The following is a 15404-nucleotide window of genomic DNA, read 5'->3' on the forward strand; positions in this document are numbered from 1 at the left end:
CAATTAAGCAGGTTAAAGCAAAAATACTTTTAAAATTAGACGCCGTGCCTAAATTTTGTAAAAGTCGACCTATTCCATTCGCTCAAATAAATCAATTTAAAATAGAAGCGCAACGCTTGACTGATAGTGGTATTTGGAAACCAATAAAATTTAGTGAGTGGGCTTCGCCAATTGTATTGGTTACAAAACCAGATGGCTCTCTTCGCATTTGCGGCGATTTCAAAACAACAGTAAACAAACAAATCGATGTCGATCAATATCCATTACCAACGCGAGAAAGCTTACTTCATATTGTCCGATATGGAAAATATTTTTCTAAAATCGACCTGAAGGATGCCTTCCTGCAAATGGAGTTGGACGAAGAGGCAAAAAAGGTTTTAGTAGTCAATACACCACTAGGGCTTTTCCAATATCAGCGGCTTCCTTATGGAATTGCCAGCGCGCCTGCTATATTTCAAAAACATTTAGAGCAACTTATACTAGGTGTAGAAGGATGTGGTAATTATATTGATGATATAATCATCGCGGCTGAAACGGTGGACCTACATTGTCAACGCTTAGAAAAAATTTTGTCAATTTTGATTGAGATCGGTATTCGTTGCAAACAAAAAAAATGTGAATTTTTAGTGGAAAAACTGGAATATTTAGGTAGAACAATTAGTGCAAATGGTGTTTTACCTGATGAAAAAGGCGTTCAGGCTGTAAAAAAGTTGCCACGCCCAACAAACATTAAAGAAGTCGAAGCATTTCTGGGTAAAGTGAATTATTACCATAACTTTATTCCAAATTTTTCGCAATTGGCCGCGCCTATCAATCATTTACGTCGGAAGAACATCAAATTTGTTTGGGGCACTAAGCAGGAACAAGCATTTGAAGCTTTAAAACGACACATAATAGACGCAACCGAATTATCACATTTTCAAGAACATCTACCATTAGTCTTAGCTACTGACGCCTCATCATATGGAATTGGAGCTGTCCTTGCTCATCGAAATCCAGACGGCACAGAGCGCCCTATTGCTTTCGCATCAAAAACGCTGAACACTCATCAAGTTCGATACAGCCAAATCGAAAAAGAGGCACTTTCGATAATATTTGGAGTTACTCGTTTCCATCAGTACTTATTTGGTCATAAGTTTATTCTGGTTACGGACCATAAACCTTTAGTAAGCATCTTCAGTCCAAACAAAAATTTGCCATCAATGTCTACACATCGGTTGCAACGTTGGGCAATAACATTGATGTCTTATCAGTTTGAGGTACAGTTTCGTAGAACTGCCGATCACTCAAATGCCGATGCCTTATCACGCCTGCCTTGTGGATCAGATCCTGAGTTCGACAGGTTGGAGCATTGTTATCAAATAGAAAATTATGACACACTTATCAACTTCGGATTGCTACAACACCACTACAAAGACGATTACATACTAAAACGTGTAAAAAATTTAATTTCGGAAGGGTGGCGAACAAAATTAGCCGATGGCGACATGGATTTGCTTCCTTATTTTCGTCGTAAGTATGCTCTTTTCATTCGAGATGATTTGATTTATTTACAGACAGATGCTACTCGAGTCATAGTACCTCAATCCTTGCATCAGTCAGTTTTAAAGCTTCTCCATGACGGCCATTGGGGCATCGTTAAGATGAAGCAACTCGCTAGGCAACACTGCTGGTGGCTTAATATTGACAACGACATCGAAAAACTTGCTTCACAATGCAGTGTTTGTCAAATTGCGCGTGCAAGTCCGAAACAAAAATACCATGAGTGGCCAAAGCCAGAACGATCATGGCAACGAGTACACATAGATTTTGCTGGCCCAGTGTTCCAGTCTATGTGGCTAATAGTAGTTGACGCTTTCTCACAGTTTCCATTTGTGGTACAGCTTAAAACTATCACCACTATTGACACCATAGCAGTTTTGTCAGCAGTTTTTTCATTAGAAGGACTACCTGAAACTATAGTTAGTGACAATGGACCACAGCTAACTTCCGACCAGTTCGCTGAATACTGTGCTCGTAATGGCATAAGTCATGTTAAAACAGCACCATTTCACCCAACATCAAATGGGCTCGCGGAAAGGTTCGTACGTACATTCAAATCATCCGTTCAAAAGAATATTGATGATGGATTATCGATTAAATTGGCTTTGATAAAGTATCTAGCGACATACCGAGCTATTCCTAATGCCGAAGGGAAGTCACCGGCAGAATTGTTACATGGGCGTGCGCCACGTACTTTGCTTACACTGCTATCAGCACCACCAAACAACAATAAACCCGTCACTCGTTCAACTAAATTTTCGCCTAACGAAACCGTGTATATTAAACATTATGGTCGAGGTCCGAAGTGGGTGGAAGCAGTCATTATTAAAAACTTAGGATGCATGGTTTATATTGTGAAAACGTCCAACGGTTACGTGAGACGTCATCAAAATCAAATAAAACACCGTTCATCAACGTCAGCAGAAAACAACAGCAAATCTGATTGGTATATGTTGCCAACACCTGTTAGTGAGCAGGAGGATAACAACAACACTAATCACACTAACACTGAAGAGCGTTCTCAGATGACTGAACAGATTCCACGTCGAAGCGCTCGTACTCGAGCTCAACCTAATCGTTATCAACCTATTTAAAACTTTTATATATCTTTATACCTTATACATAGAACATATATTTTGAATATATTACTTGAATATATATATTGAATATATTATTTGAATAATATATAATATACATACCTTTAAATCTTATACATAGAACATATATTTCGAATATATTACAATTTTAAGGGGCGAGATGTCATATTCAACAATATTAATAATTATTTTAAATATATAAAGTTGGAAACTCTAGCCTGTAAGTAGTTTAAGTAAATATTGTGTAATGTAAAAAAATAAAGTTAGTTGATTAAGATAACTCAAACAAAACACTATCAAAAATGTTTTCTATTTTCAGAGGAATGCAAGTAATACACAAAAATTTAATTTAACAAATCATAAATTAATAAATTAATTACTAATGATCGATAAATTATAAAATTTAAATGATGCTTACCTGCATCCTACCGGCTGCGCCAATTTGTCGTGGTCCTATGTGTGTTAAAAGACAACGCATGAAGTTGAGGTTCGGTTATTTTATTTAAATTCAGTTTTATTTCCTAAACCCTAGATGCTGTCGCTGCTTCGCTATGTTAGCTGTTGTTGCATACGTTCCGGTACTTCTGCTGTCGACACTGTTGCTGCTGATGTTGTTGATGTTGCTTCAAACTTAGTAGTTGCTGTTGCTACTGCTGTTGCAGTTTCACTCGCAGCTGCGGAAAAATGTACGTTGGAAACTGTTGTTATCTATTAAAGTTGTAATCGAAGTTGTCGCGTGTAATAATTGTTGCTCTCGTGCACAATTAAGTTTTGTTTTGGAGTTGAGATCATCACTTGATTTGTTACTTTTTGTTTAACCGCACTCGCAGGAGCTTTTACTAAACTCATGCACAATTAAGTTTTGTTTTGGAGTTGAGATCATCACTTGATTTGTTACTTCTTTGTTTAACCGCACTCGCAGGAGCTTTTACTAAACTCGTACACAATTAAGTTTTGGTTTAGGAGTTAAGATCATCACTTGATTTGTTACTTGTCACATACCGTTTTTACGTTACGAAATATGCGAGGGTTACTCACACACGATGTTCTATTAGACCAACCGACACCAACTAAATCAGGTTCTTTTAAAAAGATTACATTGAACTACATCAATTTTTATTATTCGACAGCAATTAACAAAATCCTCAACCGCTCGAGTTTTAACAGCAACTGCTAGTCAAAAGTTTCTGTACTTTTGCGTTAGCTTCAAAAGTAGCGTGTTTGCCGGTCACGTTTTGTAGTGTCAGCACATTCCACGCCCGCGTTGTGGGGCTATTGCCTTCTGCATAGTCCCATGCTACCGCATCGTAACATGAGACTTACTGCAAGGCTATTCTTATATTTTTATCCATTGACGGTCAAACCGTTTAACACACACCCTATTGTGTATGTGCCCATAACAGTATGCAGCGAGTGGGTCGGCTATTCTAACCTACGGTAACAAGTTGTTATCAATGAACTTGGGCCTTCGTAGGAAGTTTGATTGGAATTTTATAATCGCCAATGTTTCAAAACCAATTTTGGGTGCCGATTTCTTGAAACATTTCGGTCTTGTGGTAGATGTAAAACGTAGTTGCCTGAGCGATACGCAAACAAAGTTTAGTACCCAATGTGCATCGGAACACACTGGATATGAGCCAGTCTTTTCCATTCAGAATGACCACAAATTCAAAGAGCTTCTAAACTCATTCAAGGAGGTGACAATGCCTGTTTCATACAATTACAATAACGAGCCTAAGACTACGGTTCGCCACCAGATTATCACCATTGGTCAGCCTGTTTTTTCGCGTGCACGGTGGCTAAATCCGCAAAAACTGCAAGCAGCCAAGCAGGAGTTTGAGTATATGTTGAAGCAAGGAATTTGTAGACCATCCAAGAGTGAATGGGCGAGTCCACTAAATATGGTGCAAAAAGGAAATGGCTTGTGGCGACCTTGTGGCGATTACCGTCGACTTAATGCCCAAACAGTTCCTGACCGCTATCCTATTCCACACATGCAAGATTTCACGCATTCGCTAAATGGAAAACGCATTTTTACAACATTGGATTTAGAAAAGGCGTACTTTAATATACCGGTTGCTGAAGAGGATAGAGAAAAAACAGCAATAATTACACCTTTCGGCCTGTATGTGATGACTTTTGGAGTTTGTAATGCAGCACAATCATTTCAAAGGTTCATGGACCAAGTTCTTTTCGGATTCAAGTTTGCCATATGTTATATTGATGATATTTGCATCGCATCCGATAACATAGACGAGCACATACAACATGTGCGTAGCGTGCTACAACGTCTCCAGGAACATGGTTTGAAAATAAACATAGCAAAATGTGTGTTCGCAGAGGAAGAAGTAACATTCCTTGGTCATCTCATTAATCATAAAGGAATTCGTCCCCAAGGCAAGAAAATGGAGACTGAAGGTAGACATTGCACTATTTTCACTGATCATAAGCCGATAACGTATGCATTTCGACAGAAACCGGAAAAGGCATCGCCACGCCATCTAAGACATTTAGATTACATCGGTCAATTCACAACTGACATCATGCATATAGCTGGTAAGAATAATCCGGTAGCTGATTTTCTGTCACGTATCTGTCACGTCAGCAATGAAGATTTAGTTGACTTTGATCAATTAGCAGAAAGCCAGAAAACCGACATTGAAACAAATGGTTTTCTATCTAAAATGAATAAATCTGCACTTCAACTGAAATGGATACTCATTTCAAATTCATCTAAGGAAATTGCATGTGATGTATCATCAAATCGTGTGCGTCCTTTTGTAACTGAACAGTTTAGACAACGCGTCTTTAATTCAATACTTAATTTCGCACATGCTGTTCGGCGAGCCACTATTAAGCAAATACCAGAACGTTTCGTATGGCCGGGCATGGCAAAAGACATTGCGGAGCGAGTTAAATTATGTCTTCCGTGCCAACGAGCAAAAGTCACGCAACACAATCGATCAGCAATTTTGAATTTTGATGTACCAAATGAGCGGTTCGCTGTAATTCACATTGTCCTCATTGGGCCTCTACCATCGTCAAACGGTTACCGATATTGCCTTACATGTATCGATCGGTTTACCAGATGGCCAGCGGTAGTCCCTATCGAGGATATACATGCCAGCACGGTAGTCACAGCGCTCATCAATGGTTGGATCATGCACTTTGGCGTTCCGAAGCAGATCATAACAGATCAAGGAAGACAGTTCGAGTCAGCACTGTTTAATGAATTAGCGAAACTCATTGGTGCCAAACATATCCGAACTAGTCCACGTCATCCTCAAGCGAATGGTTTGATTGAACGTTTTCATCGGACTTTGAAAACTGCAATGAAATGTAAGCATGAACATCAATGGTCTGATGCAATACCTTTGATTGTATTAGCGCTTCGAAATATCTTTAAAGAAGACCTGAAAGCAACTCCAGCAAAAATGGTTTATGGGATAACTTTGCGGTTGCCGAGCGATTTCCTGGAACATGGTAATAATGATACAATCCCAGAACATGAATTCGTGGAAAACATGAGACAGATGATCTCATGGTCAACTGATCAAATATGATCAGTTCCTACATCAAATCACTCAAATGGAAAGGTATTCTTACAGAAGGAACTGCAACATGCTACTCACGTGTTTTTGAGGGATGATAGTGTCCGTCCACCATTAAAAACACCGTACGATGGGCCATTTAAGGTTGTGAGGCGTTCAGACAAGACGTATGATCTTCTAATCAAAGGAAAACCGGTGCGGGTGAGTGTTGATCGGGTAAAGGCAGCATTTTTATCAAGAAACAATGAAGACGTAAGCCCATCACATACAGAAGATATGGCAGATACTCGAATGGTCACCAAACCTAGTAATGTAACACGAAAGGGACGATTAGTGCAGGTTCCAAGAAGATATGTTAAATTTGACTTAACGTGACATCGCACATGACTCAGTCACTGCCAGGGGAGTAATGTGGCGGTTGCATATTCACATTAATGTTTAAAATGATATAGGTTGATATAGAGTTGGCTATAAAAGAAAATTTTTAAAAACTAATAATATTTTTATTTAGTAAAAATAAGGTTGTCATTCTTTTTACGGTTTGGGAAATCTAAAAATAAAACAACAGACACGTGTAATTTCAACACACAAAATTTACTAATTATTTCTTGCTTTAATAAATAAATAAAGAATTAAATTAAGTAGGATAAGCCTACAAGTTCACTAAACATATGAGACTCCTGCCAGAACGTGTCGTTCACTAATGTATCACTGCATACAGTTTCTAAACTCTAGTCAGGGGAAATTGGAGTAGGTGAAATAATAGTAGAGCCTACGGTAGAAGGACAGTCAGATTTAATTAATTGCTCAGTATTGGCATTTACTATGCAATTCAAATAACTTAATCCCCATCTCTTCTGAAAAAGCAAGTGAATAAATGTGGAGTGATGCCTGCACAATTGCCTCCACCACGTCGTATTTGTCCAAAAAAATGTTCTATCACATCTTGATAAAGCTTTCTGGTCATTAAAACCTGAAAATTCTTAGAGGCTAAATATTGCCATATATGCTGAAAGCTGTTAATATTGAGAAGCCTTCCTTTAATAAAAGAGAAGTTCTTAACAATATTGTTATCTTCGTTGTCTTCAAATCTAATGGATTTGAGAAGAATTTCGGCTTTTTGCAGAAAATCCAATTATTTAATTGATCCGCAAAAGCCTTTCTTAAGTCCTAAGGTACTGGTGCTGCTTGAATTGAATACATCAAAAAGATTATTAAAAAACAGAACAAATTCATCAGTGTTAACAGTACTCGTATTACTTGAATCAATTAAACCTGATTTACACAATGCTTTCATTCCTGATGCAACTGTGTTGCTAAGTACTTGAAAAGCAAACCTGACACGCATTTTTTGAAATGAATTGGGCCTAATATTTGCATTTGTCAAGTGAGGCTCACATCGAATAGTTAATTTTGAATCAATACTAAAAAAATGAACAATATCTTCCCAACTTACTTTACAATTATTAAATATAACATTATTACTGCTATTTTCTAAACAATTCCTGGTACTTTTTATCAAATGAGGTGCATCATAAAAAAAAATTATCTTTTCATCATTGAGTTTAAAAAAAGGGTGATGCACATCTACTTCTAATAACTTAGCTAATTTAATATTGTTTCTACCCTGATCACAAACGAAATGGCATGGGTAAAGATTAATGCCCTGAAGTTACTTCAATAACATACGATTTCAGAACTTCACCCTTGCAACTTCCATTTACAAAAAAGTATGCAAGAGGCTGAGACCATCTTACTCCTGCGATTCTTTGTACCATGAAAGTCAAGACAGTACTTGCAATTTTGCAAGTACGATCTTCACCACCAAAATCTTCAAGCCCAACTATTTTGTCATTATGTCTGTCATACTGAAGGTGACCTTTCAAAGACATTTCATCACAGGATACAGAAACGAATCTTTGTTCGTATGAGAAGCCACGACTTCGTAACTCCAAAACTGTAATACTACTATGCGTGCAGCCTGGAGACTTGGGCCAACTTGTGACGAACTCTCGTAAGGTTCGTTCTGATGGCCAAACTTACGCGTAAATGTCTGTAAGTTAGGGGTGAAAGAAAATTAACTCCTAGTGCTATTGTTTTAAAATTAGAATCATAGCGATACCCATGTGAATGACGATTACTGTTTCGAAAACAATTTCTTACACATACCTGCGTATATTGTGGAAGCTTGTTACAAAGCTCATCTATCAAACTCTCATCAAAATTGCTTGTAACACTTTCAATAGTATTACATTTTAAAAGCAATTCTTTGTTCTCTTCTTTAATTTTTTCTAAACTTTCATTTTTTTCCCTAATTTCTACTTCTTTACTTTTAATAATTTCATTTTTTTCTTCAACTACCTTCTCTAACTTTTTTAATTTTATTTAAGTTTCTGAATATTTTTCGTTAAGTTTTCTTTTTATTGGGAGTTGCTTCAGAAAGACTATTGTCTGTTTGGACCTCTCTTCCACAAACAGAAATTTCACTCCTATCAAAGGTTTTACTATCTCCTATGCTAGAGAGGTGATTTTGCTTTTCATTTTCCACATTACTTTCGTTGTCAATTTTATTTTTATTTTAATAACTAATATAACTTAAATCTAAATTAACGTCCGGGATTGCGCATTTAGAAATTCGTGCAGTACACATCATCTTGGCAGAAAAATGATTGTTACAGGGAAACATATATTTAGTTTGCCCAACTACTTCTAAGCGCTTCATCCATTCTGTTCTAATTTGGTAAATAATTATCAGAATTAAATGAAATACAAAAATAAAAATTAATTATATAGAAAAACAAGTATATTCGAGTAGTTATATAAAAAGGATCAACAATAAAAAATAAACATATTTAACTACAAATAATAACACAAAATTAGTTTTGTCTTTGCAGACGCTTCAATAATTTTCACACAAATAGCTATGCTAAAAAACAATTATTTACTTTTTACATACAATATACATATTTTTAACGCCTCTATTTAAATAAATTTATTGTACAATTAAATTTCAATAAATACATGCCATTGAAAATACAATCCAGTTAAACATCTATTTTGTAGATTACTTAACATTTATGATCAGTAAGATTCATATTTAATTTTCATTTGCTGGTATAGGATAAGAACTACAAAAAATATAAAAACCATTTTTATAACGATTTTTTGTTTTTTTATATAATAATTTTAAGTATAATTTGATTGAAATTAATATTTTCAATAATATTAAAAAAAAAAATCTGGAAATGTTATTCGCAAAAAATCAGTGTTTTTATTATAAATTGTTTTTATAATTTTATTGCTTTATCATCACGAACATGAATTAATACTTACAAATATTTTAATTAACACATCCATATTTGTTATTCCACATATACTGTAAACCAATTATGCAAAACACTTATAAACTGAAATGCAAAGTTTACCTTCGTTCCTCATCGTTGTCCGGGAATTTATAAAGGGATTTAAACTCTTTACATCCTTTAATACACTTTTTTCCTATCTTTTTATATAAATACTGAACTTTATTTTCACAATTTATTAGTTTTTATACAGTGTTTATGTTTATATTTAGTTAATATTATTTTATATTTTTTTTGTTATGATATTTGGTTACATGTGTTTACAGTTTGAGCCAACACTGCGACCAGTCATTGACCAACGAAAAGTGAAATTTGCATTATCAGCTTTTCTTGTTGGCCAATGCACTGAAGAAAGTGTGTTATATTTTTGGCTTATAATTATGTCAGCACAGCGTAGGCAAATTTATTTATTTGTGAATTATGCATTAATATTTATTGTTAATTAATGCATAATTTAATATTTTTTTTTATATGAAATAGTTGTGTATAAATAGTGAGATTCGCCTACATTCAGCACGCACTAAAATTTGCATGCACTGAACAAGCCCACAAGCTGTCATGTGTGATGATGCCAGTTGTGTTGCCGAAAGCGAAGGAGAAGACGCGATACAGCCGTAAAACAATGCGGTTTTGAGATAATAAATTAATTAAATATAAATACGGTTTTAGATAAACATTTTATTAAACAATGTAAATAACAGTTTTTGTAATATAAATATATATAAAATATCTAACATAAATGTACAACAAATAAAAACTTAACATTCGTTTTTACGGCTTCTGTGTGTCTCTTTCGTTTGTACGATTTCTATGTGTGTAACATTCGGTTTTACGATTTCTGTGTGTCGCATGTTTTATGAAGTTGAGAAGTGGAAAAAACCCGAGAAATAATTCTGAGAATCGTGGAACAATGAAAAAAGCAGTAAAAATGACTGAAGCTAAAGAAAGTGTAGCAGATGATACAGTAGAAGATAATTCGACGACAAATGCACTTAATGCAATTATGAAGAAGCTTGAACGTATAGAAAATATGTGTCTGGAAAACAGAGCCGAAATTGCTACAGTAAAAAATTGCCATGTTGATGATGAAAAAGAGAACAGTGTTGTGTGTAACAGTGCTAAAATGGAAATTATAGAACAAGAATCTAGTGTAGAAATTGCAGAGAGAAGCCAAAAGAAAATAATATATGACTTGCCACATTTTGATGGCCAACCGCAGGAATGGCCACTTTTTTACGCCAATTACAATGACACGACAAAGATGTTTAATTATAGCAACAGAGAAAATCTGATGCGGCTGCAAAAATGTCTTGCACGTGAAGCTGTTGTGTCAATGCTAATATATCCAGCCGATGTGCCTAATGCTATTGAAGAGCTTGAGTTTCGATTTGGAAGACCAGATTTAATTGTCAAAGATCAATTGGCAAAACTGCAAGAGTTACCGTCGTTTGGAGAGTCTAAATTAGAGCAAATTGTACCATTTTCGACAAAAATTCGAAACACAGTGTCAGTATTAAAAGCTGCCAATTGTAGCCATTATTTGTGTGATATAACTATTATGGAAGCATTGGTTCGTAAGATACCGCCGAGCAAGCAATATGAGTGGGTTCTACATTCAAAATCTCTGAAATCACATCCAACTATTGAGAACTTTTCCGATTGGCTTGGTTCTATCTCGAGGGTCGTATGCCTGCTTCCCACTGTTTCACCCAAATCATCACAGAGTAAAGCAAGTATGGTAATGCACGTCAATGAAAATAATACACCGCCTTTGAAAACAGGGTGCCCAAATTGTAAAGGCCAGCATAATTTATTCCAATGTCAGAGCTACCAAACAAGTAGCGTGGCCGAACGATGGAACAAAGTAAAAAATTTGAAGGTATGCTTTTCATGTCTAAATAACGGTCACATAACAATGAATTGTCGGTCAAAAAAGTATTGTGGTATCAATGGATGTAAACGTCAGCATCACTTTAGCCTACATGAAGAGAAGAAGCCTATAGCATCGCCTGCTGAGATAGCACTAAATAGTACAGTGCTCAGTTGCCAAACTTCATCGCCTGCTCACTTATTTAAAATTTTGCCGGTAACGTTGTGTGGACCAAAAGGTCATTATACCACATACGCCATACTTGATGAGGGTTCGTCTATATCCATAGTGGAAGAACGAGTAGCCGTCGCTTTGGGTCTTAAAGGGCAGCTACAGCCACTTACATTACAATGGTTTGGTGAAAAGGTCGCCACAGAAAACTGCCGTAAAGTCGACCTGGATATAGTTGGTTCTGATCGTTCGAAAGTTTTTACTTTGAAAAATGTCAACACTATTCGTAATTTGGGTTTACCGGTACAAACTTTCGTAAAGGCTAAATATCCACATTTAAGAGATATTCCGATTGCTGAATACCAATGTGTGAAGCCTACAGTTTTAATTGGTGTTGACAATGCATACCTTGGAGTGCCGTCAGAGGTAATGCAATGCAACAATCCTATCGCCATCAAAACAAAATTAGGTTGGGTTGCATATGGTCCAAGAGAAGACAACGCCAATATTAGTCCAATTGTGCTGCACATACGAAATGAGGGCATTGATGAGGATTTAGGCCACCTAATAGAGGAATATTTTGAAACAGAGAACTTCGGGATGAATAATACTCAACAATTACTCGAGTCAGAGGACAACAGAAGAGCCAGGTCTATCCTAGAAGCCACCACGCGTAAAATTGACAGTTGCTATGAGACAGGTCTATTGTGGAAGACATCAGCGCCAAGCCTACCTGACAGTTTGGAGATGGCGAGCAGGCGTTTCAAAAGTATTGAGAAGAAGATGAATGGCTGCTCACAGTTTGCCCAGCAATATCGAACGGAAATGAATAACTACTTTGCCAAGGGTTATGCCAGAATATTAACGAACGATGAGGTGCGAAATTGTAGATTTCCTGTATGGTACTTACCACATTTTGCTGTAAAGAACGTGCACAAGCCAGAAAAGTGTCGTATAGTTTTTGATGCTGCTGCCATAGCGAATGGAATTTCACTCAACTCACAATTACTGAAAGGTCCGGAAAGAGCAAAGCCACTACTTGATATTCTGTTTAAGTTTCGACAAGGTGAAATAGGAGTAGCTGCAGATATAAAGGAGATGTTCTCCCAAGTGAAAATACGCGTAGAAGACCAACATGCCCAACGATTCCTATGGCGAATCAAAGCCGAAGTTCATCAGTGTGTTATGACGTCTATGATTTTTGGTGCTATATGTTCCCCATGTTGTGCGGAGTATATCAAAAACAAGAACGCAGAAAATTTCCATGAAGAGTATCCTGAAGCAGTCGATATAATTATTAACCAACATTATGTAGATGATTTAGTTTGTGGGTTTTCATCTGCAGATGACGCTATTAAAATATGTCAACAAGTTGTTAACATACATCGCCAAGCTGGTTTTGAGCTCAGAAATTTCGTGTCCAATTCAAAGTACGTTGAGCAGACTATGAATTCGAATTTTAATGAAATAACAAGCCATATTGTGAGAATGGAACCTTCATCGTCAATAGAAAAAATCCTAGGAATGCAGTGGAATACGCAGCAAGATGTATTCGAGTATCATACCAAATTCCATCGTGTACCAAATGATGTTTTAAAAGGAATACGTCCACCGACAAAGAGAGAACTTTTATCTATTACTATGGCCGTGTTTGATCCTTATGGGTTTATTGCCGACTTCCTCTTACAGCCGAAACTTCTTATGCAACAAGTATGGAAGTGTCAAGTAGCATGGGACGAGCTTATACCGGACCCAATTGTTGAACTTTGGCAAGCCTGGTGGTCAGAATTTGAAAAGCTAAAACAGCTTAAAATCGACAGATGTTATTCAAGATATATCGCCATTGCTTCAAGGATTGAATTGCATGTTATGGTTGATGCGAGCGAAACGGCGTTTGCTGCCGCTGCCTATTTCCGAATAATCAACCGTGAAGAGATTAAAATAAGCTTCATATTAGGAAAAACAAGAACTGCGCCGAAACGTCTTATGTCAATCCCGCGACTTGAACTACAGGCCGCTGTGCTTGGTTTACGCATCAGCAAAACAATTTTAAAAGGGCACAGTATTCACGTCACCAAAGTCACCTACTGGACCGATAGCCGTACTGTATTGCATTGGATACATGCTTCGGAAAGAAAATATAAACCGTTCGTAGGACATCGCATTGCTGAAATAATTGGCTATAGCCAACCAGAGCAGTGGCGCTGGGTGCCCACTAACGAAAACACTGCCGACGCAGCGACTAGATTGTGGACCAAATTTAAACCAAATGGCCGATGGTTGTGTGGTCCTGAATTTTTGAAAAAACATGAATCCGAATGGCCTTGCTATAGCATAAAGCTGCCAAATCCAATAGAAGAAGAAATCTGTTCATTATTTTTAACACGCACACGTGATTGTGTCATAAATTTTAATAAATTTTCGTCTTATTCAAAGTTGAAACGACATATGGCGTGGGTATTAAGAGCCATCAAGAAGTTAGCGCAACATTGGTTGCTGACACTGAAATTGAAGAAGCCTTCACTGATAAGTGAAAATTGTGCCCCGAAATTGAGCCGCTTTCGCCAAGTCATGCCGAAAGAGAAGCTGCCATTCTTATCATTGACTGTAGATGAATTGCGTAAAGCCGAATTAAAGATAATCCAAATTGTTCAAAAAGAGAATTTCGCGAACGAAATCGACCAGTTACATAAAGGTAAGCACATTCAAAAGAGTAGCTCGATTTACAAATTGCAGCCATATCTGGACGAGCATGAACTATTACGTTTACATGGACGTCTTGATGAAGCCACGTGCCTGCCACTGGATGCCCGACGTCCGATCTTGACGCCACAACCGTACGACAAAAAAATGTGTTTAAACAAACAGTGGCGAATCGCACAAAACTTGAAAAATCGCATGTGGAAACAATGGGTTATACAATATCTACCACAGCTTTGGCATCGCCCGAAATGGTACTCCAAAGCACATGTACTACAAGTTGATGACCTAGTAATAGTTAGTGATCCAGCCCTGCCGCGAAGCCAATGGCAGAAAGGACGCATAACTCAAGTGTTCCCAGCCAAGGATGGTCAAGTCCGTATAGCAGAAGTAAAAACTGCAGCAGGTCTAGTTCGTCGACCAGCCACCGATTGCCGTCGTAAACTTTGTAAAATCGACTTGGATTTACGAGGGGGGATGTTGAGAATTCGCCTACATTAAACACGCACTAAAATTTGCATGCACTGAACAAGCCCACAAGCTGTCATGTGTGATGACGCCAGTTGTGTTGCCGAAAGCGAAGGAGAAGACGCGATACAGCCGTAAAACAATGCGGTTTTGAGATAATAAATTAATTAAATATAAATACGGTTTTAGATAAACATTTTATTAAACAATGTAAATAACAGTTTTTGTAATATAAATATATATAAAATATCTAACATAAATGTACAACAAATAAAAACTTAACAAATAGAGTAAATAATTTTAACAAAGTTCAGAAAATAAACGAAATACAAACCAATTATTACTTTCATTTCTTATTTTCTCGCATCGATTAGTTTAGGTTCCAAGTGCTCAAACTAATCAAAACAAAAAAATACAAGTAGTTTGGGTTACAAATGCTCAAACTACTTTACACACAAAAATAGGCTTACCAATAACACAGATTAAGGATGTGGGTTAGCACCAAGTGAGCGTACATACAGTAATAACACAATATGCTACTACTTTCAATTTTAACTACTTTTTGTTAAATATTTGCGCGGTAAATTTTGTGTGATTTGGCGCAACGAAATTTTATATTACTCTCAAAAAATCAAAACCAAAA

The 15404-nt window shown here is 36.7% G+C and overlaps 3 protein-coding genes across 3 annotated transcripts in view; all 3 read left to right on the forward strand.

Moving 5' to 3' along the window:
- LOC119666099 (uncharacterized protein K02A2.6-like) overlaps nucleotides 1-2636 on the forward strand; it is a 4046-nt gene extending 1410 nt beyond the window's left edge. Inside the window, exon 2 of the mRNA XM_038075374.1 lies at nucleotides 12-2636. Within this exon, the coding sequence (XP_037931302.1) occupies nucleotides 12-2636 (2625 nt within the window). The remainder of the gene's footprint in view (nucleotides 1-11) is intronic.
- Nucleotides 2637-4093: 1457 nt separating this feature from the next.
- On the forward strand, nucleotides 4094-6202 carry LOC119666100 (uncharacterized protein K02A2.6-like). Its single transcript, XM_038075375.1, has one exon. The coding sequence runs from the start codon at nucleotides 4094-4096 to the stop codon at nucleotides 6200-6202; it is 2109 nt and encodes a 702-aa protein (XP_037931303.1).
- A 4278-nt stretch (nucleotides 6203-10480) lies between these two features.
- On the forward strand, nucleotides 10481-14794 carry LOC119666101. Its single transcript, XM_038075376.1, has one exon. It carries the CDS (start codon nucleotides 10481-10483, stop codon nucleotides 14792-14794), a length of 4314 nt encoding a protein of 1437 aa, XP_037931304.1.
- The last annotated feature ends 610 nt before the right edge of the window (nucleotides 14795-15404 follow it).

The sequence above is a fragment of the Teleopsis dalmanni genome, chromosome 1 (genome assembly GCF_002237135.1).
Source record: "Teleopsis dalmanni isolate 2A chromosome 1, ASM223713v2, whole genome shotgun sequence".
Lineage (NCBI taxonomy): Eukaryota > Metazoa > Arthropoda > Insecta > Diptera > Diopsidae > Teleopsis > Teleopsis dalmanni.

What these genes read in the sequence shown, in the direction of transcription:
- LOC119666100 (XM_038075375.1), top strand. Translation starts at nt 4,094, where the DNA reads ATGAACTTGGGCCTTCGTAGGAAGTTTGATTGGAATTTTATAATCGCC.
- LOC119666101 (XM_038075376.1), top strand. Translation starts at nt 10,481, where the DNA reads ATGACTGAAGCTAAAGAAAGTGTAGCAGATGATACAGTAGAAGATAAT.